This window comes from Heloderma suspectum, chromosome 4, assembly GCF_057233095.1.
Source record: "Heloderma suspectum isolate Gila_16-S chromosome 4, 16-S_ref, whole genome shotgun sequence".
NCBI lineage: Eukaryota > Metazoa > Chordata > Lepidosauria > Squamata > Helodermatidae > Heloderma > Heloderma suspectum.
Genome location: NC_139461.1, coordinates 219,376,828 through 219,392,420, shown reverse-complemented (window position 1 = coordinate 219,392,420; position 15,593 = coordinate 219,376,828). Strand labels below are relative to the sequence as shown.

Here is a 15,593-nt window from a genome sequence, read left to right as displayed (position 1 = left end):
AATGGAAAAACTGCCAGTATCTTTGGTTTTGCTTTCCACAACCCATTCAGTTTTGCTCATCGTGTCTGTAGTTTCCCATGTCTATTATATCCTACAGAAGGACCCAACCTTACTTATGGGCCTTATAGCTGGTGTGACTAAAGTAGTGCCTTGCAAGGCATTCATGACCAAAACAGAGGGAAAGGGCTTGGGACAATAGATACCTCTATCATATGAACCTATGTGAATAGCCCGAAAGAGTACTGGGGAAGATCCTGGGACTCTCCTCTCCAAGAAGTCCAGTCATATGCCTGGGAACCACCTCCGTAGACGGCGGAGGAAGCTGCCTAAAAACTGAATCGGACCATTGGACCATAGCCCAGCCTTCCCCAACATGGTGCCCCCCAGATGTTTTGGACTACAACTCCCAGTATTCCTATTAGCCATGCCTTACTGGGGATGATGGGAGCTGGAAGGGCACCGAAGGCTGATCTAGCCAGCATTGTCTACACTTACTGGCAGCAGCTCTCCAGGGTTTCAGACAGGGGTTTTCCCCAGCCCTACCTGAAGATGGCAGGGGTTGAACCTGGGACTCTTTGCAAGCAAAGCAGGGGCCCCTATGGCATATTGTTACATTTCTTTTGGGGTCTTGCAGAGACTCTGCCAGATAAAGAAGACGCTGGCAAGGATTGATGTATTGGCAGGCTGGACTGGGAACTAGCACAAGCTTTTTCAACTCCAGGGCTAAATATTTACTTTCAGGAGACTGTCCATGTGTTTGGATTGTGCGAGACACAATGCAAATGTGCAGAAGGCAGTAAGGTCCTGGCCTTGCAGGTGCTGCAAAGGCTTCAAACATAAGGTGGTTTAGAGTTTTTAAGAGGATGCATATGGATCTGTGGGTTATTCTTGCCTCCAGTTTCTATGGCATGTGCCTTTCTTGCATTTAGGCTACTTTTACCAATCTTCTCCAGAATTGGCGCCCTCATCTCCATGCTTTCCAGTTGTAGGTTGAGGTATTGGGAAGTCCTTGGATTGGGCTGGCTGGAGGTGGCTGCGTTGCTCCTTAGTGAGCTTGGGAGCAAGCTCCCTCTCCGAGTGGCTCCAGCCCTTGTCAGAGAAATCCTCTGAGAGGTCCGGTGAGAACTCTTGGTCCTCTCCTTCTGTGCAAGAGAACATGATCTGCTTCTGTGGGCTTCTGGAGCTTTGCCATGCCCTGTTGGCCAGAGCTAGGCAGGACCAGAACTGGGAGAACTACCTGCAATTACAATCAACAAGGCCCTGCCTACCAGAGCAAGTACAAGGAACAATCCACACAGGGTACCTTCCTCTGCTGTAGAAAAATGACACAATTACTTTGCCATAGGGAAATGCTTGTAAGCTTCATGAATGGTGTCACTCAATTACCAGGAAACAGATAATGTGACTGCAATATTCACACCACACTGGCAGACATGCTTCATATTACAGAACCACAGGGAACATCCTGTACCAGGATATACACACTCTCACACTTTACAGCCAAGTCATTTTGCAAAGCATTTCAGTTTACCACAATCTGGACAATCAAGAGCTTTTTAGAAGGCAGCAAGCATGCCAAGCAAAGCTAAAACCATAATTCCTCTTCCTAATTAACCCCCCCCCCCAATATTTCAAATTCTAGTTATACAGGAAAAGTTGCAGTTACACACAGGCATCCAAAGCTTCTGCCAAGCATTAAAAGCCAGATTTGCAATGATAAAGAGTTTGCAAAAGTACGAAGTGGCAACCAAAAATAAACAAACCACAGCAGTATACCAATGCTACAATACCTGGCTGGTTTGTGGCTTCTAAAAATACAGCACATGTGGAAAAATAATCAAAGTGATGGATTAGGGTAGGAAAGAAGCAAGCTTTGACAACTCCAGAATGCCCTAATGGGGTAAACAACCATGGCATGTATATTCTCTGCAAGTAAATCTAATGGCTCCTGGCAGGAATTTAAAGCATGTTGTAGGAATCGTATTAGTGCATAGGTAGTTTTCACTTAGTTACACTGCAATCATATACATGTCTGTTCAGATGGAAATCCCATAGAGTTCAATGAGCCTTACTCTCGGGTAAGTGGGTATAGAATTGCATCCTCCATTAGTTCTAAACAAAACTACTTGGGTGACAGACCCTGTCAAAGCTATTATGAGATTAGTCCTTGCCCAGTTCAAGTCTAAACCTGCCCATATAGTGATCCACTAAGCTTCAAGGGTAGTCCCTAAATGGTCGATCCAAAGTTAACATATTTGGGTAAAGTAGCATTACTTGTCAAGTTTTTCTGTGTTCTGCCGCCAGTGAGTCATATCCTTTCTCCATCTCAGGTTTTCTTGACTTCCAAATGCACTTCCAGAAGGACTTCTTTCTGCCAGGCAATTTTTTTAAAGGCTTTTAATGTTCATCTCTCAAACAGTCAAAAGTAAAAACATGTATCATGACTACACATCACTGCACCCAAGGAATAATTAACCTCAATGGGACATTAGATGAGTGCCATACTTCAAAATTAATCATCATCAGTGTTAACCCATCCTTTCAATAGAATATAAAAATGCTGTTGTTTTGAAGCTTAAGAGGAGATCTAGGCTAATTTCTATAATGTCTTTTTAAAACTACTGATATTCATAAGCTCAAGATTAGCTCAGTATCAAGCTGAGAGCTTCGGCTATTGGGCGGTATAGAAATGAAATAAATAAATAAATAAATAAATAAATAAAATAAGCTGTTATGCTTCAGACATGAAATGTTGCTTGAGATGGCAGTTTAGCTGACTTCACACATTATTCACATCAAAGGGGCTCCATATGATAACCAGGGAATGGGAAAGCACCCCCGGTGTTGGGAACATCCTGGCTCCACTCTGGATATCCAAATGTTGGTATGAACAACTGCATGCCTCATGCGAAGCCTTCCTCTCTGAAGACATCTGTGCTAACATGTGGCTGTCTAGGGCAGCGGTCTCCCAAGTGGGGTGCGCACACCCCAGGGGGTGCACAAGACGATCCACTGGAGTGAGCCTGATAACTGAGCAGCCTCCCGCTGTCTTGACGAGCTGCCATTGTGTCCAGTGATGAAGGTGGCAGAGGCAGCAGGATGGGATGGGAGCCAAGAGGGAAGCCTCATGGCATTTCTCTCTCAGTTCCAGTCCTATCCTGCCTCTGCTATGGCCACCAAAAGCAACTGCACCAGTCTCTGCTAGGCATTGGAGCAGCTGCCATCCTGCTGAAGGACAGCGGGAAGGAGATTAACCCCTCCCACTCTCCTTCGGCAGAACGAAGCCGAGAAGAAATCACGTGCTATGAAAGCTATGTCATAGCTATGACAGCCATTAAAATCAAGTATCGAAATAAACTGAACTTAGAACCAGACCTTCAGGTTGCTGTATCGCAGTGTTAAACCAAGATTTTCAAAAGTAACGAAGCACATTCAGTCACACTGCTCTCCCTAAAAAATATTAAATTAATAATATTTTTTTTAGTGAGAGCAAAAAGGGGTTTTGTGCCATTAATTAGTTTTTTTTAAAATATATTGTTTACTTCATCCTTTTAAAATTTCAATTTTTTGTGTATAATGTACATAATATATTAGTACAGTAGTACATGTATACAATTTATAAACAAACAAACAACGAACATACATTGGGGGTGCATGCTCAAAATGTTTTTACTGATAGCGGTGCACAATCAAAAAAGCTTGGAGACCACTGATCTAGGTGGCAGGGCTGACAGCTCAGCCCCGCTTCCTCGTTACTGTGTGGAACAGTGCCAGCTCCAGGTTTCTGAGGGCCCTTGGGCAAGGCCACCTCAATGGGCCCCCTATCTCACTGGCTGTATTCACACAACATGACAAGCCACGCTCAATGTTGTATATGGGTTGAGTGTGGGTTGTCACTGAAAAGTGGTTGTTGTTGAAATGTGGGTTGTTGTGCTGTGTGAACCCAGCCATGCTAACCATGGCTTGTTAACCATGAACAACCTACAAAGATAATCCATGGTATGTTGTTGGGTTGTAAACTGTCAGTTGTCCATGGATAACAAACCATGGTTTGTTAGCGTGGCTGGGTTCACAAAACACAACAACCCGTGTTTCAACAACAACCCACATTTCAACAACACCCTATGTTTCAATAACAACCCACACTCAACCTTGATTGTGGGCTGTTGTGTTGTGTGAGCCCAGTCTCTGACTCAGTTCAGATGACACGTTGCAACTTGTTTTGAGTTATTTAAACCACAATGAGCAGTGGTTCCTCCAGGTGCCACTTGGCATATGCAACCCCTGCTCAGAGGTTGTTGTGTCATGCAAACCTGGCAAGCATGCATTATGTGTTAACCCTTGCATAACCCACGCTCGCCGGGTTCACATGACATGACAATCCCGAAATGGGGGTTGCATTTCAAAACGGCAACCGCATGCACCACAGCCTCACCAAGGGTTAAATAAGGCCCACTGAGTCTATCTTCCCACCGCCATTGTCAGCAACTACTATTGCTCCTCATCCTCTTTCTCATCATTGCTACCACTTGTTTACTTGACAAGTAGGCAGAGCCATCGACTGCTCCTCCTTCTCACCACCACTGTTGTCCGGGCCAGAGCAAGAGTCAAGTGAACAAACAGGCTGCAATGGTGAAGAGAGGAGCAACTCCTGGGAGCTCTTGCCAGTGGGCCCCTTGCGCTGTGGTGTGGGCCCTTGGCAGGTGCCCAACCATGCCTACCCTTGACACCGGACCTAACATGGAGCCCCCTTTACATGGATGATGCAAAAAGGGGGCTTCTGTTTCAGCTATCAAGGGCAACCGTCAACTTACCTAGCTGTCCCCTGCTTCGCCGTACCATTTCTTGCCTTGCCCCGATGCTCCCCAGTATCGCTTCTTCAAGCTTCGCTCTCATATCTTTTGACTTCTTAAATGTCAGACTGTTCATTCTTTCAAACACTTTCTTACCCTGAATGTTTCACAAAATAAGGGCAAGAATATGAAACGAGAACAAGGTCTTTAAAAACAAAGCATGCAAGCAAAATCTGAAGGCCCATAAAATGTGTGCAATTTACATAGGAGGAACCGCAGCTGATAATTTTTTTTTTTATCTAGAGAGAAGAAAGGGGAAAAAGTGAGAAAGAAAAACTGAAAATACAGAAGCAAGCAGGAGAATATGACTGGTATCATTTTAGTGGAGTCTAGTCTTCTACTACACAGTTAAAGAGATCAGAAGATTTCAGGGGCATGGTTACACTACAGATATAAATCTTTTTTAACTGTCAATGCTCCCATTCACAGAATCCTGGAAAAACTAGTTCCTTGAAGAGTCTGGGGATCTCTAACACAAAATTCTCCGCGGAACTGCAGTTCCCACCTTTCTTCTGAGGAAGCTAAGATAGTTAAACCTGTGGACTTGTATTTGTAGTGCTGAGGCATCCTAGATCTGCCTTTTCCCTTATGCTGTAGCCTTCCTAGAGCCATGCTCCAAGAAATATTCAGGAAAAAAAGTAGTCAAGGTCAGACTCTTTCAGGAAACATTAGAGGAGGCAGTCAATACAGACTCACTAGCTTTCAAGAACCATCAGTGGGTGAAATATCAGCAGAGGCTTACATGGCTGGACTAAATGAAAAAAAACTGAGCTTCCAGTAATTCAGAAACAGAAAAGTAAAATGGACTGGAATTTAGTTTGATGAAGGCACAAAGCAGGCTTCTCCAGCCTGGTGTCCTCCAACTGTGTTAGACTGCAACTTTCATCATTCCCAGCCATGACGGCCAATGGGAATAATGGGAGTTGCAGTCCAACACATCTGGAAGGTACCAAGTTGGGGAAAGTGTCAGAAAAGGGTGAGGAATATAACGGGCAGTATCCAATGCTGCCCACACAATAGCAGGACCCACCGCTACTGCAATGGGGAGCTAGCTGATCCTGCAGCAATCAGAAACTAGTCAAAGCGCTCGTTTCCAGAACAGGTCAGGTCAGTGGAGCTTGTGGAAAGGACCTCCACTGACCGGTACCATTCTGGAAATTAGTGTTTGTGCTCATTTCCGGGGTTCCTGTAGGAAGCACTAGTTCCTGTGGTGTTTGCAGTGGGTCCTGCTAATGCAACAGAAACAGTGGGAGTGCAGCAGCAGTACTGCATATTGCCCACAGGGAACGTTTTTAGAAGTCCAACTTTCAACAGAGTATGGCGTGTGTGTTTCTTAATACAGTTTCACTTCTCTGAAAAAAACCTGTTGACCGTTATTATCTTGCTATTACTGCACCTTGTATTCAAAGCAGGAAACACAGAGATAGAGCAAATCCAACAAGCGGTTAAGCTGCAGCACAGAGAGGTCCGTGAACCATTTCTGCAGGACACTTTCATCAGCATTCTTCAGGACCCACAAGAGACAGATCAAAAGGTTCCGGCTTGACTCAGCTGAAAATGTTGAGTGCTGCCTGTTGGTCTGAACACATAAAGAGAACTGATTAAAATCAAAACTGCCGCTGTCAGTTTGGTCCCGAAGTACTAACCTGACCAAATAAAGCTATTCTTTTGTTCCCCTGGAGGTTTTAACATGGGATTCCAGCTGGTCAAACACACCTAATGCCATCCCTCTGAACCTCTAACTTAAAATGTGTGGGCATTTTCTTCCAACATGTTTCAAAGTGGGGAAAAGAGGTTTAAATCTTGATGTGCAACCAAAATGTTTATTATTGCACCGCTAACTCCCAAGAACAGAAATAATCTTGTTCCAGCACAATCTATTTGTCACGTCCTCCCACCCACTCTCTCTCTTCCATGACGCTTCCAAGAAAGAACAGTGGCATCTGTTCATGAGCATGATTGCCATCCACTCTTGCTGCCCTGCAAATGCAAGGCATGCATATTCATCTGTTCACAGATGTTCTGGAGGAAGAGCACTTTTTTCTGTACCGATGAGGTGAGGAGGAAACTGCTGGGCCGGGTGAGCTGAGGGACGGAGGTTCCTGCAATAGCCATGGCCACTGTCTGGCTTATCATGCTCCCACCCTCACTTTCGCAGTCCTCCACGGCGGTGCAGCTTGGCCTTCCGCGCTGATTATGGCTTTCTGCAGAGAAACATGCCAGTCTCGATGAAATGGCATTGCAACAGGCCATCTTCCCATGCTCTGTAATACGGTGTCATTCAACAGAGTGGCTAAGGACTAAATGTACCCTTCATGTTAGACTGCAAGCAGGCGAGTCAGGAATGAGTTTCGTGTGCAGTCATATTTATAAGGACAAAAGTGTGATGTCGCCTCCATTCTCTTAGTTAAGGATGCCAACAAGACAAAGAGCTTCCCAACACAAACATCCAAAGTTGCCTCGTACTAGGTCAGAGTTCCACTGGCCTGCCAAGCCCTACGCAATCTTATACACAGTTCCCATCCGGGCCCTCTTACATATGATTCTCCCGTCCAGGCCGATGTCCAGGTCGGCATCACTGGCCAACTGCCAGGTCCAGACTCCAGCAGGGGTTCCACTGCTGACCCCTAGATGCCCCTGGCCCAGCTCCTCCTCTTCCTTGCGGTTGATTCTGGTTCACTTTCCCTTCTCAAGCATGGAAAGATTGACAAGTGCAAGGAGGAGGAGGAGAACCCCCACTTGCCTTGGCCTTCTTCTGAGAAGTAGTGACAGTGGCAATAAGGTGGATCCACTCAGGGAGGAGGTCCCACTGAGGGCATCTTGCCTAAGGGCCCCCAAAATCTGGAGCCAGCACTGCTCCATCACACAGGCGGTTTACAGGGCCAGATGTGCTTAGCTTCAGAAACAGAACTGTATCTTGGGCTCTCAGACCAGTAAACTGTTAATGCAAGAAAGTAAGAATAGCCTTGCTGGATCAGACCAAAGGTCCATCTAGTCCAGCATTCTGTTCACACTGCGGCCAACCAGCTGTCGACCGGGATCCCACAAGCAGGACACGAGCGCAACAGCACCCTCTCCTGGCCATGTTCCCCAGCAACTGGTGTACTGGTACTGGAGGTAGCACATAGCCATCAAACCTAGTAGCCTTTGATAGACTTCTCCTCCAGGAATGTGTCTAACCCCCTTTTAAAGCCATCCAAGCGGGTGGCCAACACTACATCTTGTGGTAGCGAACTCTATAGTTTAACTCTGCACTGTGTGAAGAAGTACTTCCTTTTGCCTGTCCTGAATCTCCCACCAATCAGCTTCTTGGGACAACCTCGTGTTCTTGTATTATAAGAGAGGGTGAAAAATGTCTCCCTATCCACATTCTCCACACTGTGCATAATCTGCAGGCAAGCCCTGAATGTTAAGAAGGGGAGCCAAATCCACTTAATCATCGTCCTATATGAGCCCCACTACAGACTAAATAAATAACTACTGTACTAGCAACAGTTCAGTGGGCAGCAGAGAAGATATTTGCACATATCATGGCCTGTCCTGTGCAACTGTGCTGCAAAATTTCATCACTGATGTGGAACCTCAAAGACAAATAGATATTTTAGGGCACAATCCGATGTATGTTTAGACAGGAAAAGTCCTACAACTCTCAGGGGGTTGTAGGAGTTCCTTCTGTCTAAACATGTACAGGATTGTGCCCTCGAGCATTTATTTCTTGGATGTAGTTTAGCCATCTATTTTTTTTTGTTATGTTGCTTGTCCGGCAGACAGGCAGCAGTGCAAGTTTGGTGGCCATTCTTCCTAACGCATGAGAAAATAACAGCGCTCAAAATACCTGTGAAATCGTACAGCTGGGGGTGACTCTCCATGACCACTCCAATCAGCGGCAGGTACAGCGCAGCCACCCTGGCCTTTACCTGTGGGTCAGAGTACCGCGGGTCGGAGTCATGGCTCGATAGCAAGTTGTGTACCATATTGATGACCTTCTTATGCAATCCAAATAAACTGTTAAAATACAGTCGGAAGGATTAGTTCATAGTTTTAGAGCAAACAAGACTTGGCTAACACACATACAAACACAGAGTTCAGCTTTGCTTCTTTAAACAGAATTCTTTATATTGGGATTTTGTGTGTGGTACATTTTCCCGTTTCATACTCATATTAAAAGACAAGCATTTTGCCATGCGTTTAATTCCTTGCCCACAAATCCAAACATGTGAACAGCACCATTTTGGGTTTGCAAAAGAACTGATGCTTGTTAGTTATGTATAAACAGAATGACAGGGATTCTCCTTTCTTCAGTGCATACAGATGTCGCAAACTCAGACAACAAATCCAAGCCTGAGATCATTCGTTATTATAACAAGACTAAAAACTGCAGACACCCATGACCAGATGGTCTCCATGGACACTTTTGCATTTTACAAAACTTATTAACCACATTTGTATGTCAACAAAACGTTCTCTGAGCAGCTACATTATATGTATGTTGATGACATAATATCTTGTTTTCTGATTTAGAAACTGTGGGGTCAGTTAGACCCCACATAGGAAGTTTGTATGTTTTTATATGTTACACTTTGGAGTGTAATGACCCTAATGACCTATGTGCAACTACACTGTTTTACTGCAAAAAGGGAAAGTCTCAATAAAGCAGGGGTGGGCAACTTCCCAAAAATAATTTCTTTGGGGGGTTATTTTCACTCCCTGTACTACCTTGGGGGCTGTATCACCTGTAGCAGCCAAAAACAGTGGCAGCTTACCACCAAAATTTGTCAGCAAACCACTACAGGGACTCAAAAGGGCCACACTTAGCTTGAAAACAAGCTACGTTTGGCAGTGCTGCATCTCTGTAGTGGTTTGCCACTGATTTTTGGCAGCAAACAACAGCACTGCCCAATTTCAGCAGCGCGGGGGTGGCAGCAGGGGTGGAGGGGGCCACACTGAAGGCCATGGGGAGCTGCATGCATCCCGTAGGCTGCATGTTCCCCACCCCACAATAAAGGCATAGTGTTTTTACTTGCAAACGGTGTCATCCCTACTCGCTTTCACTTGGAGTATGCTTGGACTGGTACAGACAATTTTCCTATGCATGTATGTGTGAAACACACACACGGGAGCATACATTTCAGAGCAGAAATTAATATGTAGGCCTATGGCAATTAAAGCTTAGTAGAAGCACACTTTGCTGTGATCCCATGGTAGATGGAATGCCATTACCGGGATCTTTCCTTTCTATTGCTGGCAATGAAGAAGCTAAAAAGACTGCCCTGGTAGGCAGCAGCATCTGAGGACAACAATCTAAGCAGATATAAAGAGCTGCTGACCTCCAGAGAGACTGGGACTTGAAAAAGAACATATTTTCATTCTTTTTCCTCTAATATCACATTTGTTTCAACCCTGCCTTAGGCAGGATTGTGCTTGTGGGACATTCGATCTGCTTTGCATTATTGTACCCTGCTAGAAAAAACGTCTAATCTCACCCGTCTGCATCAGGATCTAAAATGACAGCCAGCTCAGTAAGCACCAGGCCCGCCAAGTAGTGCTGCTGGCGGAAAGGCAGAGACAGTTCAAACATATTTGCAATCTTCTGATCCTGGACATTGGTTGAGAATCCAGAACTCTGTTACAGAAACAAACATCGACCCTTGTAAGTTTTATTGTACATATTAGATTACAATGTGTAGTCTGCATTATCCCCAAAAGGTCAGGACAGACGTTTTAACACAGGCATAGAAGAATGTGCATTACATTTTTATTTTAGTAATCCTAACAGATGTGGCTGCAGGAGCCATATACCAAAGACCTAAATAACAGACAAAAGGCTTCTATTTGCAGACCTCCCAAAGCTTTCACAATCATCCTGTCTGGATAATGCAGACACTGCTCTCTATTTTTGCATGTTTCCAAAAAGTGAATTGGAATTATATAAGATCTGCAATACTTTGTATATAGCATTTGTGTTGCACCAACCCTATATGAGACAAATTCCCTATATTTTGTAGCCCTGGGATTGCAGAACTGAAGCAACAGATGCACTAGGCTCTGCCACCAGCCAGGAGACCAAGAGCCACTGGGATGCTGCACCCCTGGTCTCCTAGAAAGGACGTCATGGCAAGAGGAAGACCAACCTGGCCTCATCGGGTCAGAAAACAAGAAAGAACTGTTGCTCCAGTATGTTTTTTCCTCTTTGCTCCCTACTCTTTTTTTCGTTATCCGTTAATCTCTCTAGAGTACTTTGAGAACAGTAAGCTCTTTATAAGTGCTAATAGTAGTAATTATCACTGTCATCATCATCATCACCATCATCACAACAACAACAATAATAACCAATAATAATAAAAAGAAATAATAAGAGATATAAATTCAGTTTTATAATACAGTCTTCTTATTCCTCTCCAATAGTTGATTGAAATGGGACATGTCTACCACAAAGGTTCCCAGCTCTTAATAGCTGGGATCATGGTGGATGCTTACTTGGAGTGGTATACCATGTAGTCAACCTTTTCAATTTTCACACAATCACGTAGGGGAGAAGAATCATTGGAAGTGTTTTCTCCTCGCTGTCTGGCACCCATATAGTTTACAGCTCTTTTGTAAAGGAGTCTGTATGCTAATTACATAAATGAGCACCAACCTGTATTCAGAATAGAATAGTGCTAAGAATGGAATCTCGTTCTACACTTACTGGAGCGTACTGGATTATTATCCCTATATGCCAAGCAACATTTATTCTAGGCATCCTTTGGTATGCTGCCCACCTGAGATGTTGCTGAGGACACTGAAGGTGATGGGGATGCTGGTGGTGTCAGCAGACTGCATGGTAAATTCAGAGTAACGTAGTGCTCGTGGCTGCAGACAATCCGGAGGAAATCCAGCCTCAAGGACATAAGAGAGGTTGGGTTCGGTAAGGAATAGAGCTTGGATGACACCTTGTAAATTTGGGGAAAGTACAGTTAATCGTTACAAGCCACACTGAGTCACTATCACAAACAAATTGCAAAGTGAATGTAAACTCCTCCTGCTAGACAGCAGATGTAGGTAGCCAAAATAGGGCACGTTACATTGGCTGGTCATAATGAGCCCACTTTTTTCTAGTTCAGATGGAAAGTAAATTGAAGCTTTCCCATGCAGCTCCAGACCTATGTCCTTGATAAGCACAAGAGCTGCCTTGCTGGCTTAGACTAAGGTCCATCTAGTCCAGCATTTTCCTTCCACTGATGGTTGAACAGATGCCTTTGGAAACCTCCCCCAGTAGTTTGTCCCCAGATGGTAGCATATTATTTTTTTTGGCGGCGCAGACCCCTGGCCTCCCCTGAAAACAAGGCACAGAACCAGCCTCAAATCAATAACTTTCCATGCTGAATGCCTACCTCTCATCACACCACGAGCCAGCTACTTTTATGAATTTCCCTCCAAATGGGAATTTTCTTCCCTACTGCAGCCTCCAAGGATTCTCCTCATGCCGACCCATTCCCACTCCAAAAACCCTTCTTTTATCTGGTGTCTTATCACTGTACCTGTTTGTAGTAAGCCTTAACAAGGCTAAAGACAAATCCTCTGTCCATGACAGACAACAGATCATTGAGGAAGAACGCTAAACTAGTGTTGAGTCTTTCAATCATTTCCATATCCTAGTTGAGGGGGGGGAATGAAAGGAAAAGAACAGAGTGTTGCAACAAAGATTAACACTGAACTTTCACGCCAAGGCCCCAATTCGACAACTTCGCCTGCATTTAAAACTTATCTTTCAGGATCAGGGGTCACATTTTGACAAGAGTACAGCTGAATTGCTTTGATTACCTTCTGAAAGCGGGAGACTATATCACTGGCAATTGTGCTGACCAGAGCAGCTATGTCATCCATGAAGCGCTCTGGAAAACGATTCTTCCTCGGCGCATCGAGTTTGTCAGCAAAATACAAATGATGCACCATACTTTTCACCTGGAGGGAACATATATTACTAGTTGCAGTCACTTGCCGGAAAAAGGTCAGCCATAGATAGTGTTGTGATTTGATACTCTTCCTTAAACCACATTTAACGGTTACAATAGCTACAGACTCATCCTCTCTGGCAATGGGCTGAACTTTAATCTCCAAACATTTCCAGTGGTTTCACGTGGTGCAAAACATCCCTCAACCTTTCCTTTTTCATTTCTTTTTGTGCGTGTGCCTGCTTCTGCCTCAGATTCTGGTTGTTCTGAGCTATGTTTTCCTTCCCAACCTTTCTTCGCTACATGATTCCAGCCAATTAAAGTGCACATAGTAAATGTCATGCAATCAGAGCCCTGCATACCTAACCAGAAGACTCATCCCCTGTCTTGCCACACTGGAGGAGCAAGCAATGAAATCAGTGCTGGATCCAGGTTTTGTAGGGGCCTTGAGCAAGTTGCCCTCAGTGGAGTGCATGTGCTCCCCTTTTTCTCACCATTGCCTGTTCATCTGTCAGGGATGCTGGAGAAATTCGAGACAGACTAAAATGAACTCGGATTTCTAAGAATCCGACCTGCAGAATCTGCTGCAGAGTGACCCCCCGAGGCCACGCGGAGTCCATGGACTTTAGGATAATTTTTTTTACTTTCCCGAAATTTATGCATATTTATTCGTAGGAAAATACACAAGTTTCTGCTGAGGAAAAGTTGAATGGAATGGGAGATAATATGCTAAATGTTATGTTCTAAGATAAATTATCCCCTTCATGGATCACTGCCTTGTTGTGGCGAAGGGGCTTGCGTAACTCAGTGAAGCCATAAGCTATGCCGTGCAGGGCCACCCAAGACGGACAGGTCATGGTGGAGAGTTCTGACAAAATGTGGTCCACTGGAGAAGGAAATGGCAACCCACTCCAGTATTCCTGCCAAGAAAACCCCATGGAATGTATCACAAGGCTAAAAGATATGACGCCGGAAGATGAGCCCCTCAGGTCGGAAGGTGTCCAATATACTACTGGGGAAGAGCAGAGGGAATTTCCAAGTAGTGCCAGAAAGAGTGAAGCAGCTGGGCCAAAGCCAAAAGGACACTCAGCTGTGGATGTGTCTGGTGGTGAAAAGAAAATCCGATGCTGTAAAGAACAATATTGTTTAGGAACCTGGAATGTAAAATCAATGAATCAAGGTAAGCTGGAGGTGGTCAAACATGAGATGGCAAGATTGAACATCGACATCTTGGGAATCGGGGAACTAAAATGGACAGGCATGGGCAAATTTAATTCAGGTGACCATCATATCTACTACTGTGGGCAAGAATCCCTTAGAAGAAATGGAGTAGCACTCATAGTCAACAAAAGGGTGGGAAAAGCAGTACTGGGGTACAATCTCAAAAACGATAGAATGATCTCAGTACGAATCCAAGAACAACCATTCAGCATCACAGTAATTCAAGTCTATGCCCCAACCACTGAGGCTGAAGAAGCTGAGGTTGATCGGTTCTATGAAGATCTACAACACCTTCTAGAACTAACACCCAAAACAGATGTCCTCTTCATCATAGGGGATTGGAATGCTAAAGAAGGAAGTCAAGAAATCACCGGGATAACAGGCAAGCATGGCCTTGGTGTACAAAATGAAGCAGGACAAAGGCTAATAGAGTTTTGCCAAGAGAACACACTGATCATAGCAAACACTCTTTTCCAACAGCACAGGAGGCGACTCTACACATGGCCATCACCAGATGGTAAATATCGAAATCAGATTGATTATGTCCTTTGCAGCCAAAGATGGAGAAGCTCTATACAGTCAGTAAAAACAGGACCTGGAGCTGACTGTGGCTCAGATCATGAGCTTCTTGTTGCAAAATTTCGGCTGAAATTGAAGAACGTAGGGAAAACCACTAAACCATTCAGGTATGACCTAAATCATATCCCTTATGAATATACAGTGGAGGTGACGAATAGATTTAAGGGATTAGACCTGATAGACAGAGTGCCGGAGGAACTATGGACGGAGGTCCGTAACATTGTTCAGGAGGCAGCAACTCAATCCATCCCAAAGAAAAAGAAATGCAAGAAAGCAAAGTGGCTGTCTGATGAGGCTTTACAAGTAGCTGAGGAAAGAAGGGAAGCGAAAAGCAAGGGAGAAAGGGGAAGATATATCCAACTGAATGCAGAGTTCCAGAGAATAGCAAGGAGAGACAAGAAGACCTTCTTAAATGAACAATGCAAAGAAATCGAGGAAAATAATAGAATGGGAAAGACTAGAGATCTTTTCAAGAAAATCGGAGATCTCAAGGGAACGTTTTGTGCAAAGACGGGCATGATAAAGGACAAAGAAGCCAGGGACCTAACAGAAGAAGATGATATTAGGAAGAGGTGGAAAGAATACACAGAAGAACTATAAAGGAAAGATCTGAATGTCCCTGATAGCCATGATAGTGCGGTCACTGAACTTGAGCCAGACATCCTCGAGAGTGAAGTCAAGTGGGCCTTAGGAAGCATTACTAACAACAAAGCTAGCGGAGATGACAGTATTCCAGCTGAGCTATTTAAAATCCTAAAAGATGATGCTGTTAAAGTGCTGCACTCAATATGCCAACAAATTTGGAACACTCAACAGTGGCCACAAAACTGGAAAAGGTCAGTTTACATTCCAATTCCAAAGAAGGGCAATGCCAAAGAGTGTTCGAACTACCTTACAATTGCGCTCATTTCACATGCCAGCAAGGTGATGCTCAAAACCCAACAAGCTAGGATTCAGCAGTATATGAACCGAGAACTACTAGAAGTACAAGCTGGGTTTCGAAGAG

The 15,593-nt window shown here is 44.5% G+C and overlaps 1 protein-coding gene across 2 annotated transcripts in view; it reads right to left on the bottom strand.

Moving 5' to 3' along the window:
• The window catches only part of DOCK7 (dedicator of cytokinesis 7), a 152,210-nt gene that overhangs the window by 36,627 nt on the left and 99,990 nt on the right, over positions 1 to 15,593 (bottom strand). For both annotated transcript variants that reach the window (XM_084852329.1, XM_084852330.1), the window contains 9 exons: positions 12,657 to 12,797; positions 12,374 to 12,487; positions 11,615 to 11,785; positions 10,337 to 10,476; positions 8,689 to 8,858; positions 6,903 to 7,057; positions 6,250 to 6,432; positions 4,815 to 4,950; positions 2,275 to 2,371 (listed from right to left, as the gene is read on the bottom strand). In XM_084852329.1, the coding sequence (XP_084708455.1) occupies positions 2,275 to 2,371; positions 4,815 to 4,950; positions 6,250 to 6,432; positions 6,903 to 7,057; positions 8,689 to 8,858; positions 10,337 to 10,476; positions 11,615 to 11,785; positions 12,374 to 12,487; positions 12,657 to 12,797 (1,307 nt within the window). The remainder of the gene's footprint in view (positions 1 to 2,274; positions 2,372 to 4,814; positions 4,951 to 6,249; positions 6,433 to 6,902; positions 7,058 to 8,688; positions 8,859 to 10,336; positions 10,477 to 11,614; positions 11,786 to 12,373; positions 12,488 to 12,656; positions 12,798 to 15,593) is intronic.